At 38.4% G+C, this 15,175-nt stretch overlaps 1 protein-coding gene across 2 annotated transcripts; it reads left to right on the top strand.

Annotated features, from left to right (window-relative positions):
- The first annotated feature begins 4,573 nt into the window (after positions 1-4,573).
- On the top strand, positions 4,574-11,360 carry LOC111860094 (nuclear receptor subfamily 2 group F member 1-A-like). Of its 2 annotated transcripts, XM_072714116.1 has the most exons (4): positions 5,455-5,641; positions 5,724-5,809; positions 6,847-7,374; positions 10,488-11,360. In XM_072714116.1, the coding sequence occupies exons 1-4, from the start codon at positions 5,601-5,603 to the stop codon at positions 10,760-10,762; spliced, it is 930 nt and encodes a 309-aa protein (XP_072570217.1). In that variant the 5' UTR covers positions 5,455-5,600; the 3' UTR covers positions 10,763-11,360. The 2 variants fall into 2 exon arrangements, with proteins under 2 accessions (XP_072570216.1, XP_072570217.1); XM_072714115.1 differs by having other exon boundaries at positions 4,574-5,809.
- Positions 11,361-15,175: the final 3,815 nt, after the last annotated feature.

The following is a 15,175-nucleotide window of genomic DNA, read 5'->3' as shown; positions in this document are numbered from 1 at the left end:
TAACAAAGGCTAAAGAATAACGGTTTCCAGAAAATTAAATGATGTCTCTTAAATTCTCTTTATATAAATATGTTTGTATATCTTACATAATTCTTTATACAGGGGTTTTCATTTAGTTTTTTTCACTCTGGCTTCACATTAAAACTTAAAAAGCGTATATATGTCTATTACAAACACTTAAAAGTTTCACTCATAATTGTATTCTGCAAAATTACTGTAGATAAACCATGTTAGTTCCTGGACGAGATATTATATTCGTGCCCCATCAGAATTAATTGGCGGATGTATCCTAAAGCGATGACGGTTTTAAGTGTTAAGGGGGCTGTCTTGTTTTGTTAAGTCCGGATTTGGGAACCATGACTTTGCAGCAGACTGAAGGAGCTTGAACACCCATGTGAGCTCAATTCAGCAGCAGGCTGACTCCTCCTAAGAGGACGTATCGCAGTTTTATAACTTCAGAAACTGAGACTGAAAACATTAAAATTTTCTGGATTATAAAAATCGCGCAATATCAGTCAGAACATAATACTAGTTTTATAACGAGCACGAGCTGAATTTACAATGACACACCTCTAGGAGAAAAGAGATACTGATAACGTCCCAAGAGCGAGACGATTTGACTCTTCTTTTGTTATGATTACTGGATCTGTTTTTATATATAAATGTATTATTATTAATGGTTTATTATGCAATTACTTGTTCTTAAATCGTCAGTTTAGTACGTGAATACAGAGTAGCGTAGCGTCCAAGGTGCCATGTACCCAACAGACGCATGGTGTTCTAATAAGTGCGATTAGTCTGTGTCTTCTGAAATCTGCTTATCCAGGAGAAAGGCACTAGATAAAAGACAAATTCAAGTGACCCCCACCCCCTCTCATCCACACCAATCTGGGCCCCAGAATCGCAAGAGATCAAGTCGGACAAAAGACCCCCCCTCCCTTTTTGCAACTTGCAAAGACACGATGCACGACGCACCATCTGACTCGGACGTTAAAGTTACTTGTCGAACAGTAAGAACATACAGAGACTATGATCAAAACGGCAGTTGCAACACTGAGCATTTTTGTAATTATTGTTAATATTCTATATTATATTAAGTACGATTACATATATTTCAATGTTTATATGTCTTCGTTTTTTCTGGTGTGTTAAAATTACGTTGGGGTTACATTGATGTTTTGTAGTGTTTTTTGTAGTCATAAGAATTTGCTCGAGCCCTTGTAAATTTAATACGTTGTCTTGTAAGTTTAGTTTTGCGTAGTTTACATGTTCAAATTAAATGTAAATGCTTTTTTCAATTAATATACAAATTAACATTCACCATAGGCTACACCGTATTAGATACAAAACTATTCTATTGTTCTTAAATATGGTGTATTAAACTTTTTCTCCGCGTCGTATAAGTTTTAAAATGTATTATTGTTGAAATATTATTATGCTGATTACTTCTACAACTTTAATAAGAAACTCGACATACTGCATGCTTCATTATAATTATTGCTCTGTGGTGTTTTGTTTTTTAGATATGGTGAATCTTGTATACAATTGCTCGAGTTTTTCTTTTTTATCTTATCCTGTTACAAGATGATCCGCTGCGCTCATATCACGCGCAACCATACGCGGAAATACGTTGCACGTGATTTCGTTGCTCTTGGTCATTTATAACCATCTCACACTGCATACTAGATAAGGTTAAGTCTTTTACCCAACTCCTCTAGCTACAGGAATTTTAATACGTCATTAATGAGGCCTGCAAACGCTTAAAAATAAACGCTCTTTTGATTTGTTGCATGATGAAAATTCAGCATGTGATAAATTTCCCAAAGGAAAATGTATCAAAGGAGTGAGTGCATCAAGCACTGTTCGCATATCTATCTTAACCTTCAATCCAACGGCAAACTTCAATCGTGTTATTGGACAATTATAGTAATTATAAGATAATCTTGATAATATTTTTTGAGGGTGTCTGTTATATATAAATTAGTTGTGATATACAGAAAAGCTATTTTCACACACTTCATTTCGAAATTGAAACACTATTTCGAAATTTTAGTTGCGGAATGCTGCAGATTATTCGCTCGGGGTTGTGTGAAGCAATCAGGGGGCTAAATTTAACTATCGATGCAATGCAAACACGAAACAGTGTAATTGTTCTGATTTTGATAACTACACTTGTATTTTAACCAAAGGTTCATGACTGGCGTCTACGCGATTCTATACCAATCCATAAGAAAAATTCAAGAAACGCTGGGAGACCACTTGGGAGTTCCGAAGTTCACGTCACTTATGTTAGACACTTCTATGTGATTTAAATCGTGCATTACCTATTAAACTTAACCATCGATTTTAAAGGGAAATGCATTAACAAGTTCATGCTGTGCGCTCGCTTTTTGGCGCTCGAGGTTCAGAGAAACCTGCAGTGAGTTTAAGCAAAGCAAAGCTTGCTGACAATTACATACAGAGCTGTTAATTTATATATCTAGTATCCCGATGTTAGGGTAGGCTACAACACAAAAATCCGTTGCATGCATTTCTCTAATACAATTTCCCGCTTATTTCTAAACACGAAAGACAAGTTATGTTGACTATCTGCACTGCCTTTTGCTCCATTAATTTCTCTTTGTTTAGGGTCAAAACAGCTTATGATATCAAGTGGCGAATGGAACCCAAAGACGACCCAATTCTCTCTACTCGCCGGTCGAATTCATTTTCTGTCTGCCCTTTAAATCCATCAACATCATCGCACTTAGGAACCTGCAATCAATCTTGATTGAACAACATCAAAAATATGCACGTGAGATGGTTGTACTGTGGCAAGGATAGATTGTCTTGTGTGCTAACGCTGCAACTGACGATATTAAAAATAAATAATTTACGAAAGCATACAGAAGACCATCTGAATTAAAATTGTGAATATTTAAAGATAATAAAAGATAAGTAATTATCTAATAATCTCAACTAATCGACAAATCATAAATAACCGTGGAGTGACGACCTGCAAAGCATGGACACATGGGGTTCTTTTGAATTATTTGTACGCGTGCGTTGCGCTTTTTTTTAGCAATCCAGTTTATACGTTTAAAAAAATGGATCGGTAAAATTTTAATTGCCTACCTGCAACGAAAAATCATGTTTTGGCAGGACCTTCATGCTACCTTCGGCGGCTGCTTCTTGTTCTTTTAACGTCCAAGTGTCCACTTTCCCCCCCTTTCCCACATTGTTGTCTTGCTAGTCTTGCCTCTGCTCTCATTCGCTATCCTGCTCTCTCTCTCTCTCACTCACTCTCTCTCCCCCATCTTTTTCTCCCGCGCTCCCGCTCTAGTCCAATATGTGAGGTTAAATATTTGTGAAACGCTCGCAAAACTTTTTCCCTCGTACTCGGTTGATTCGCATTTGTTTCACTCCCCCGCAAAATTGAAGACAATGGTTAAGTGTTTGTTTTGATAATCGTGGGTGGGGAAAATGCCTGGTTGTACATCACTTCCCCAAAAGCAAATGCAAAATGTAACTAAAAGTGCGATTTCGAAAGTTTCTGTCACTTTGTTCCTATATTGAACGATGGTTTACCGAAAATACCAGTAAAATCAAAAAGGCGCATCTACAATCTATAAATCTATAACAGAATAATGACAACTGAATTCTTGCGCGTTTAACACCATTCAGTACTAAAGAAGTCTGTAAACATTTTATTAAAAGACAAAATAAAACACCTATGTCAATACATCCCCCTTAAAATATGTGCACACATCTTTAGGGAAAGACATTTCTTGTATGTTTAATTTAATGCATTCTTAATTTCAATGGATGATACAGTAAAATGTTCAAGTGATTGTCTACTGTACACTAGATGGCAGCCCGACCCAGAAATTTTACATCTGTATCCCACAGCTCTCGGTCGCCACATAGACCGCCGATACCCAACATTTAAAAATTATACAATAAATCGTTTGTGCTTTCCTTAAACAAATGCCAATGCTTTCATTCATTAGACGTATTATCAAAATGACAATTAATCTCCTGTACACAACAAATAGCGGTTTGCATTGAGCAATAGAGCTTTCTATTCTCCGTAATTAGAACAGCATTATCTCCGACGTTAGGTGACATTCTGCACAGCATCCTGCGAAGCTAAACCGGTATTTCATACAGATGCGCAAGACAATCATCATATTATACTTTGCACATCCACATGCATAAGTAAGCGATTACAACGGCTAATAACTAACCAATCCGAACTTTAATACGTCGGATCGCTTAGCGCTATATATGTATTTAATGTGCGTCCTTCCTATATATATTTTTATACTATTGTATCTTGAGTTTCTTCCTCTTGTGACAATAGACAACACATACTAATCAGGTTTCAAAGTAAATAGCGGCGTAGGGGAGAACTCAGTGTAAATTGTGCTTGTCAAAAGAAAAAAATCCAGTCGTAGGTAGCAAGGCAGTGGGACTCTAACCAATGGAGTGAAGGAGGCTTGGCTAACCTTAGTCCCCCCCCCCACCCCTCTCCCCTCCCCCCCCCCCAAATGCAGGGCTCTGACCAGTCAGTCGCCTTTGATTATCAGTTGCCAGCAGCCCCTCTCTTGGCTCCTTGACATGAGCACCATATAAGGCGCAGTGATCTCCATAGAAACGTGTCAGTTTCAATAGTAGTGTCAAAGTTCACTATATACAGACATTCGCGCAGATCCCCGTTTCGGAAACATTGCTCCGCTGGTCTTCCCGTTCAAACGCATTCATTTTTTGGGTCTCTGCTCTTTGCATATTCTATTAGTTTTTTTGTCCGTGTTTTTGTCTTTTTCTCTTTCGCTCCGTTTCAGCTGGAGAGGTGAAATACCGGGACACGGCGTATTATTATTATTATTTTTAAATTTTTTAAAAATATTTTTCGCTGCTGATGAGTTTATTAAGATATGAAGAAATGAAATACAGCTCTTCAGTTTTCGCTCCCTTCGATCAGTGGAGACTGGAGTGAGAAGGAGAGAGAAAAGAGGGGGATTTATTTCGCCATACTTTTGGATCGCTTGTTATTTTCTATTACATCCATATCCTGGTCCGATCCCAGGGAATCGCCTCTGCGCTCCAACCGCTTAATCTGAACTAAACGCTAATTTGTTGCCTATCGACATTTCTCTTTTTTTCCAAGACTGGGTTTCTGAATGGCTGACTGCGATTTACCTTGGAACTGGCCTCCCGACACATGCGTATCCTGATCGGGTGCCTTTTCACTTGTATTTTGAATGTATCGATCGCCCTCTCTCCTGCTCAGCCATATGTGTAAGATTTGACTTTGCACAACCTTGCGCCCGATACCCTTTTTCCCCACTTGAAATACCGCAGCGATCAGCTCGCTTTTAAGCACTTTTTCGGAATCGAGATATGGCAATGGTAGTTAGCGTCTGGCGAGATCCGCAGGAGGACGTGGCCGGAGGAACTCCGGGCGGCCATAACACGCAGCCGGCAAGGGAGCAGCAGCAAGCGGCGTCGGCGGCGCCGCATACCCCGCAAACACCCGGTCAGCCGGGACACCCGTCAACGCCCGGGACAGCCGGAGACAAGGGACACGGCCAGAGTTCAGGACAAAATCAGCATATTGAATGTGTGGTTTGCGGGGACAAATCCAGCGGCAAGCACTATGGTCAGTTTACCTGCGAGGGATGCAAAAGTTTCTTCAAGAGGAGTGTCCGGAGGAACTTAACGTATACATGTCGTGCCAACAGGAACTGTCCAATCGACCAGCACCACCGAAATCAGTGCCAGTACTGCCGGCTGAAGAAATGTTTAAAAGTGGGCATGAGGCGGGAAGGTGAATACCATTTTCTTAGCATCTGTATTTCGGTTTCCCGAAGTTGTCATAAAATAATGTAGCGCATGTCTGCTCCGTGTATGTCAGAGACTGGCGTGGGCCGTAACCAAACAGTGTTATCTTACCGACAGAGTGCTAACTAGTCAACGTTCCGTCATAATGCAGTCTTTTTAATCTCATATTTTTTTGTAAATCGTATACATTATGGACGAATTCTTTTATTAGGAGCCGAGTAATCTAGTAAGAAATAAAATGCTAATGTTCTAAAATATAACTTAATTTAGACAGCGTATCACTTAATTTTATCACATAATACATGCACAATAGTTTCCGAATACAATTCAAGTGTTACATAAAAGTTCCAGAAATATTTTATTAAAAAAATAACTTGTAGACTCTACTTCTTCAAAGTCGTACGTCGAAGACAACAATAATTATAAAATTGCAGGTACAGCAAAAAGCATGGGCATACTTGCGTAATTTAATTTATTTTTTATTTGCCGTTGGAATCACGCGTTTTCAATAGTGACAGAAATAAATAAAAAAATAGATCCAACACATGTAATCTACTTATTTACACAGCTGACGTAGTACTGTGAAAAAGCTACAATAGGTATGATATTTCTGAAACAGACAAAATAATCTTTATAGTGTACAGTGCACATTGTTCGGAAACATTTTGTGCTGCTCGTGTTTATGCACATACTCCATAAAAGCATGGCTGTTCTACAAGAATCTGAAGTTGTCTTGCTGTTATAAGAGCTATACAATTCGAGCATTATAGCTTGTTTTTGATTTGTGTTTAAAATGGAGGGTTTAAGTCCCATTCGCATAGCAAGACTAGAGTGAACTAAACGCTATACGACGAATCGTATTAAGCTACATCGCATAGAACATGCAATTTCGTATTGGCCTATCTTTTTATTAAGGGACTGCAGCCTGTTTACATAATTATTAGGGGGACTCTGTAAACTTTACCAGCGTATGTTTATCTGGTCGGAATGTACATTTCCTCTCCTTCTCTTTCTTCTCGTCAGCGGTTCAGCGAGGACGAATGCCTCCGACCCAGCCCAACCCAGGCCAGTACGCCCTGACGAACGGGGATCCTCTGAACGGGCATTGCTATTTATCTGGATACATCTCGTTATTACTGCGGGCCGAGCCTTACCCGACGTCCCGATACGGCAGCCAGTGCATGCAGCCTAACAACATTATGGGCATCGAGAATATCTGCGAGCTGGCCGCACGCCTGCTCTTCAGCGCCGTTGAGTGGGCCAGGAACATCCCTTTCTTTCCAGATCTGCAGATCACGGACCAGGTGTCTCTTCTCAGGCTGACTTGGAGCGAGTTGTTTGTGCTTAACGCGGCTCAGTGCTCCATGCCCCTTCACGTGGCCCCGCTGCTGGCCGCGGCAGGCCTCCACGCCTCCCCGATGTCCGCCGATCGAGTCGTGGCTTTCATGGATCACATTCGTATCTTCCAGGAGCAAGTCGAGAAGCTCAAGACCCTCCACGTCGACTCGGCAGAGTACAGCTGTATCAAAGCAATAGTGCTGTTCACGTCAGGTGAGTGTCAAGCAAGAGAGAGAAAAAAAAACACCAGACAGGCCTTAGGCTTGGGCAGATGCAGACGTGCTGCAATATGATCTCGAAACACGAATGTCCACTTTCTATATAGTGTGACGCCATATCACGAAGTAGGACAAGTTTTAAAATAAGTTATATTGCAATCGTAATATTTAATGCATATAATATGTAGGGCCATATATTGTTACGTACGGCCAATAAATGCATTTCTAACATGCAGGGCAGTGGATGCGTATTCTTGCGTTTGTTTTTATTTGGCATTTGTCTCTTCGTGGTTTTGCTTTACTCCGTAAGATGTGCGCCGCATTAGCTTTGAAGAAACAGGGGACTCTAATGCAAAAATGCATTTTAAGAAAATTCAGTATGACCTGACCTTAAAAAATGACCGATATTTTCCCGGCGGACTATCATCTGTGTTGACGTGAACATACAGAGTTTTTTTTTTTAAGTCTTAGCACTAAACTCATAAGTACTTGTTAGTAAACTTGCTGTGGCTTCCAAATCGAGTTGTAAGTGCAAGAGTGATGCAGTGGGTCCCATCGCGGAAGGATACTCCGCGTAGCACGTAGGCCTCAGCCACGCGTTTCTTGAAGTCTAGATAAATTTGTCACTGCTGCACATACATGAATGTAAGATGCAAAACAAGTTTCACATATGACATATATTATATGACTATATATTATATAATTGTCACCCGTATTTTGCTAACTTACATAGTTAAGATGCCCGCAAAATGCTAGATTTTGTAGTTGGGCGATGCAGTGCATATTGTGAATTCAAGCCTGTTTATTAACAATCCACTGGGAGTACACCTGCATGAAATATTTAATTTTGTAGTTTTTTTAATTTTTAATTTTTTGCAAGCTAGAATAAAGTAAATCTATGTTTCGCAGACAGCTGAATATGGATCGAAAATGCACCATACCTGTATTGTTTTACTGTTAATAAGATGCATGTGTAGGTGTAACGTATAAAAATACTTATTTCTGATACGGCGTTTTTCATTTAAAAATAGATGCGATCTGGCAAACAAGGGGAGGGAAAGACCGTGTAGTGTGGTGACAGCAGACAGTCTGCTTTTGCTCCAGTGCCTTGTATATTGATTTAGTTCTTTGCTATGTAAATGTTAAAATCATAATTTCCGTTTTGCGTATTTTTATAATAAATATTTCGATTTGTCATCGCCATAAACGAGATTATGCGTGAAGGTATTTGCCGTTGTCCATTTTGCATTTTCATTTGTTAATGTCTATTTACGTTTCTATAGGAGTAATTTTCATTTTGGGGGAAAATATGAAGGCGTCTCAATAAATTCTGAACATATTTTGATGTAACACCATAATGCTTGTATTAGGTTTTACTGTCTTAACAAAAACAACAAACGTCTTTCTTCCCCCACTTGACGCCAACTGCCTGCACACATAATTTTATTTTTAATTCAGTCCAACAAAAGCTTTCTTCCCACATGTTTTAAACCGCAGTTATTTGTATTAGTATTTAAGCAAGTAATTGAACATTATTTCTTATTTTTGTAGTTTCTGTGTCGAAAACTGCGAATAATTATCGCTGTCGACGAATGTAGCCTACTGTCCGTAATTTTTTCTTCTACAACATGGGCGCATTACACGTAAAACGGTCTTATACCCATTGTGCACATATTGAACGATGCATGACAGTATCTGGCCTGACACATTAGGATTCCGAATGTCTTTAGTTTCAAATAAGGCAGCGCCTATGTAAGTACTTATAAATCTGTTAAGGGTGAGCGAGTGTTAGGCTATAGACGGTAATCGCAGATATAAAGGTAGATTATTCTTAATTTTGTAAATTATGAGAATTATTTTATTTATATTGGTGGTTTTTCATTCTTCTGGGGATTAATAAGCAGTTTTGGGTTCCGGGTAATGCAGAGATTGCATTTTAAGCACGAGGCCTGCGGTGTTTACGTAACAGCGGCAGGTTAAAGAGATTCTGCCTCAAGGATAGACTTTGATATGATGTTAGGGTTGATCAGCACTATCCATATCACAATAAAGCGAAACACTTATTATGTTATTATCCAGTCGGGTATTGCTGTTGGTTATTATAAATCCTCCTTAATATTAAGTATTGTTTTTTTTTTCTTTCATTAATACTTCGTCAACGCCTAGAAAGTCTATTGCGTACAGCACCTGCAAAACGGTCTTAGATCTTAAGCCTGGATATGAATTCAAAGATATGCTTGGTTCTTTACCAAGGGAAACTAATACCAGTAAGTATTAAAGATTAACTATGAGATGTCTGATATCGTTGCCTAATTTTTAGGAGATTACGGTAATTCTGTATGGCACTTTATACGTTGTAGTGACACGTCAAACGAAACACAAGGGGCCCCAGTGACAAAACTGTGCTCCTGGTATCCCAATTTCATTTATATATGAATACACACACACAAATATGTATATTTATACATATATATTATATATATATATTTTTTTTCCATAACTGATTATACATTAATGTCAAACACACTAAACAGTGATATTCCAATTGACCACCATCTCTGATAAAAAGCCACACTGCTGTAGGCGTCCTGGGTTGTTTGCAAATGCAAACCTCGTTGGATTACTTTCCCAGTGAGGTCAAGAACAAAATGTATCGGACACGATTCTGCGGATGTTCTTGTGCGGTATTGTCAGGGCTTTGTTGTGTGTTGACCCGCTTTAAAGCTCGCTTGCTTAGCCGTCCACTTCCCAAATGGCTTTGCTGTTTTACCATGATGGGGCTTCACCAAAACAAAACGCTCCCCTTAAACCAAAACCCTTTCAGGTCTCATGTGTGTTGCTAGATTATTATCAGGGCATCCGTAGCTATATAAACTTTAGTAAATTCATACTTCATACCCCGTCTTTGTACTACTCAAAACACGAGTCTCCTTTAATCATCCAGAGTGGAATATTTAATTTCTTTGATTGCTTTATAGCAAATACCATGTATTTCAATGTGCTTCATAAAGGAGTATCAGTTTGAGTGTGTTTGTATGCTTATGTATAACGATAATTCACAATCATGCTTTAAAACAATGTCTTTTTGTGTCCGGTTGGGGTGCACAGACGCTTGCGGCCTATCGGATGCGGCTCACATTGAAAGCCTGCAAGAGAAGTCACAATGTGCCCTTGAGGAGTACGTGAGGAGCCAGTATCCCAACCAGCCCAGCCGCTTTGGAAAGCTCTTACTGCGCCTGCCTTCACTTCGCACTGTTTCTTCATCAGTGATCGAGCAACTTTTCTTCGTCCGCTTGGTAGGTAAAACGCCCATTGAAACCTTGATCCGGGATATGTTACTATCCGGGAGTAGCTTCAACTGGCCGTATATGTCAATTCAATGATCCCAGTAAGGGGGAAAAAAACACGACGGAAAAGGACCAAAACAGCCACCCGAACCTGAAGACTGTATGGACCTCAAACGAAACGAACAAAATTGAAGGACCTGCTTTTTGGTCGATATTATTATATCATAAATATTGATTGTTTATTTGTTTGCTTGTTGTTTTTTTTTTCTTTTTTGTGACTTTAGATGGAATTCATTATGTACAGAAACAAGGGATGTACTCGTGTATCTCCCTGATGAACAAGAACACTGGTCTTCATTTGGTAAAATATTAGTCTCTATTTTCATTTTTGTACAATCACAAAATGAAAATCAGGAAAAATCCTCGTATGCTCAATAAACGAATCAAGATTTAGTGGGAAAATAACGTTTCCATACAACTATAAGAAGTGTCACGTGTCTATGTATCTCTGTTTTGTATTTTCATTTTTTTCTGGTTCAAAACCAGATTTTCTGTGATTACATACTAATAATTTTATATAACCTTTTGCTTCTTATAACAAGTGCGATATATGTTGTCGAAGCTATGTTCTTCAAGAATTAAAATTGAATTGAGAATCTAAACAGAAAAATAAATAAATATAGACTGAAAAGGACATTGCCTACTCGCTTTGAACAATATTGTGATTTTTATTATAATTATTATTATTGATGTCACGCACCTGCGATTCAACTGCAAACTTGACCTCATGGACATTTTATACCCAGGACACGCAGTTTGATTGGTCATAATATGTTAAGTATCGTTTTGCAGCTAAAATGAGAAATATGATTGACAAATCAAAAGCACTTTTAATATATAGTTTAAAATACAGAATGTGTGTTTGGTCTTGAACTTTTAAAAAATTTTGCTGGTTGTCTAATTTGCTGCTGTCATGCGAGGATGTTGCAGAAAAGGTCAACGATGGGGTTAATTGAGATTAAAGAACTGTTCTCCCTAAAACATTTTTACGTTAAAATCGCGCGAAGATAAGTTTGGGGCGTCTTAAAATTGTTGCAGCAAACTGAACTGCGTGAAAACGAGTGAACAGGAAAGCGCTGCGACCTTTACGTCATAATCTTTTTATGGATTATTTTAATAGCTAAGCGGGAAGCAAATACAGTACTTTTATTTCATTAAACATTTTGGAAATCAACCATATTACATTTGCTTCGCTTTTTTATAATCGGATAAAACAGTGTCACATATACGTGTCGTAAACAGGCCTGTGTTACGCAAGGGAACCGTCACATTAACTTCGAAGAACAGCGCGTGCTGACAGGTGTACAGGTAACCTGCTTTCCTCATTAGAGCGCCTAACTAGCCCCAGTTTGAATCCCCGTTGCGCTATTGCGTTGAGCAAATGGATACGTCATGGCCATTCAGTTGAAGTAGTTCTCCGGCTTTATCACGTCGTCGTGGAAGTTTCACTTGTGACACACAATGTAACGAGAACTTCAACAACTTTGTTTCTGTAAAAACCGTACAGTTTTTATGTAGTTTGGCGAGTTCGTAAGTTTGATTGATCCCATTAATTTCTGTCAAGATAGTTTCTCTTTTTATTCACTAATTGACTTCTATTACCGCTCAGTTGCTCAAGACTTATTTAAAGTCAAATGTTAACTTCTTCAATATATTTTTAATTACCCATAAGAAAAAAAAACATATTGTATGTGTTGCTCTGCATACTGTGGCTTATCGGTGTTATCAACGTGGCTTAAAATTAATAAATATTATAATATTATTTTCCTTGACATTGAAAAGTTACGGCCAGTAAATGGTCTATCACAACATATCCAATAGGTTTTAATATTTTACGCACAAAATACTTTTACTACAGTTTGCGGTTCCTTTTAAGTATGTTGCTGCATGGATTACCAGGCAACAAGGTGTCGGATTCTCAAAATCGATTAAAAAAAAATTCAGATTTTAATAATAAATATGATGTAGATGATACGGTGGGTTGTTTGTGTGCTGTCTTTCTAAATTGAATTAGCTACGGTGATATTCCATGAAAGACGAACGCCTAATTAAATTTCCTTTTTTGGTGACACATGCTGTCTGAGAGATTAAAAAAATACATATTTAAATTTGTCAAGATTATTCTTACCAGGCGAGTTATTTCTAATAATACAGCGGGGTCTTAATAATATACACTATCTCAACAAAGTCAGCTATAATTAAAACTAAATCGTTCTGCTTTTTGTCGCATATCACAAAATAAGTTCTACCCTATATTTTAAAGTTTCTACGCGGACAAATATTTTAAAAGCCCACTAATTTAAATAGATGCTACTAGCAATTGCTGGCCCTACTTTAGCACGCATGACGGTGCACGAGGCTGTGTTGTTTAAATCAACTCACGCATGTGTATGGTCCCTCGGAAAGTGGCCTTTTTAGTGAAATTTAAAAACAGAAAAGTTAGTAGTCGTGGAAAGTTAGGGGCTCTAACAGGCGCGTCTATGCTGCTCCACATTTGAAAAAAAGTCGAATCTTTTCAACTCAAAGAATTAAAATACACAGCGGCTTTGCAATTCGCCTTGTAAGCCGGACAGCATATTAGGTATAGTATTTGGTCAGTGTTTCCTGTGGGTATTGCTTTGATGGAAGAAACACTTAAAGAGAAAATAAGTCAATCGAATTCGTATTTAAGTGATGGAAAGCGAAAGGAATCTCAGCAGGCCGGGAAGTATTCTAAAACGAGTTAAATATCCATTTACTGTTGTCGTATTCTATTAATCAATCGACAAGTGAAGCACGCTTTACCACTGGCCTATTTGTTTGCTTACACAAGCAGATGGGTGCGATTTCACGTTTTATATGTCTCCCTGAAAGCGCGTCACATTTATTATATCGAGTTGTCAGAAGGCGTTTTTTAAAACCACGTGTAATCAAGGCGCTCTTCGTACTGTGCCTTCAGAATCACTGTACTGATGGTAGAGCAACTGGCGTTCAGCCCGGAATTGAAACATCGAGATGAGACCTCCAAACAAAACAGTGGAATATTTATTAAATATCTTTTGGATATCATCTGTGGATAAGACAGACCTTAATTCGGATAAGCACGGATGAAAGTGAAACGGTTCACGTATTGTGTGGCTTTATAGCACTTTATCTCAGACAGAAAGTACTTCTTCATGTATTCATGCTCACTTCACATCAGTGTCGGGTGTCGGAAATTGCATTTCACTTTAAGTGTCAGTATGCAACATCCAAAGTGAATATGCTCCTGAATTTGATCATTTAAAATAAAACATTGAGTGTCTTTCAAAAGGGTGTATGATCACACGACCAAATATGCAGTCAATAGAGTGAACAGAGGAAAACAGAGGATTGCTCTCAATGGGCAGCAGACTGTAACATAGAGAGCATATTCAAAACGAGGCATGAAATACCACCAGTTATATAGGTGGCCAGTAAACCAGAAAGATGGGGTGAGAGTGAGTGAATGAGAGAGAGAGAGAGAGAGAGAGCAGATCGCTGTGTAAGCAATCTCTTTGTGTTGATTTAGGAAGACGTTTACTGTGTATAACGTTTAGGGTTGATAATATCATTGGTCCGGCACATAAATAAAGCTTTGGCTAATCTATTGGGTCAGTTAGACTATCGATTCCCTCTGCACTCTCCAGAATAAACAGAGGCACCGAGACACGGTGCAACCTGACAAGGAGAAGAAGCGATTTCACCCAGTTCGGCTCTCATTAGCATTCTTTGTCCATGAACCTACACAGTGGCGTCTAACAGAGATATCTAGCTCAACACCATGCCCGCTGTCTTCTTTTGTGTTAATATCTACGATTTCAACGAATTTTTCTGCCACCGTTTGTCAGAATAAATTTCAGTACAAGCCTGAGACCTGCATTTACTTATGCCTACGTTTGCATTTGACAGGCATGCTTTGTGACACTTGTAAAGACAGGAATCTTACATGCAACGTTTGGTCACCATATCAACCATCCCTCCTTCACGCTGCCAGCTGCTTAAATAGTGCATCGCAATTGTTCTGTGTTATATCCCTTTTACAGAGATAAATCTAATCGAGAGGGACTATTACAGATGTGTAACAAGAATGTAACAATCATTCTGATCAAAATCTAAACATTTCTTGATTGGGTCTGATCGTGCAAATTAAAAATCATGTTTTTGAAAACTGTTTTAACCTTGTGCGCACATATATCGTTATTATATTTTAGCAAAACCGAAGGGTTATTTTAATCCTACATGAATTCTGATACTCGTCCACTGGGACGCAACAGCCATAACGAATGTCAGATTGCATGATATTAAAGAAATTAATGGAAAACAAACAGAAGTTCATTCATTTATGCAATCATTCATTTTTTTATCTGAGAATTTATTTATTTAATTCATTCATCTTATTTATTTATTTATTTCTTAGTTTAGTTGTTTATTTGTGTTCTATAGTTATAA

Source organism: Paramormyrops kingsleyae, chromosome 7 (genome assembly GCF_048594095.1).
Source record: "Paramormyrops kingsleyae isolate MSU_618 chromosome 7, PKINGS_0.4, whole genome shotgun sequence".
Classification (NCBI taxonomy): Eukaryota; Metazoa; Chordata; class Actinopteri; order Osteoglossiformes; family Mormyridae; genus Paramormyrops; species Paramormyrops kingsleyae.
The sequence above is the reverse complement of the archived record's forward strand: the minus strand, read 5'-3'. Positions and strand labels throughout refer to the sequence as shown.

Bases quoted from the DNA above. Each gene is read 5' to 3' on its own strand.
- LOC111860094 (XM_072714115.1), top strand. From the start codon at position 5,383: ATGGCAATGGTAGTTAGCGTCTGGCGAGATCCGCAGGAGGACGTGGCC. The intron at 5,810-6,846 runs GTGAATACCATT...TCTTCTCGTCAG, and splicing joins AGTGGGCATGAGGCGGGAAG to CGGTTCAGCGAGGACGAATG. The intron at 7,375-10,487 runs GTGAGTGTCAAG...TGGGGTGCACAG, and splicing joins AATAGTGCTGTTCACGTCAG to ACGCTTGCGGCCTATCGGAT.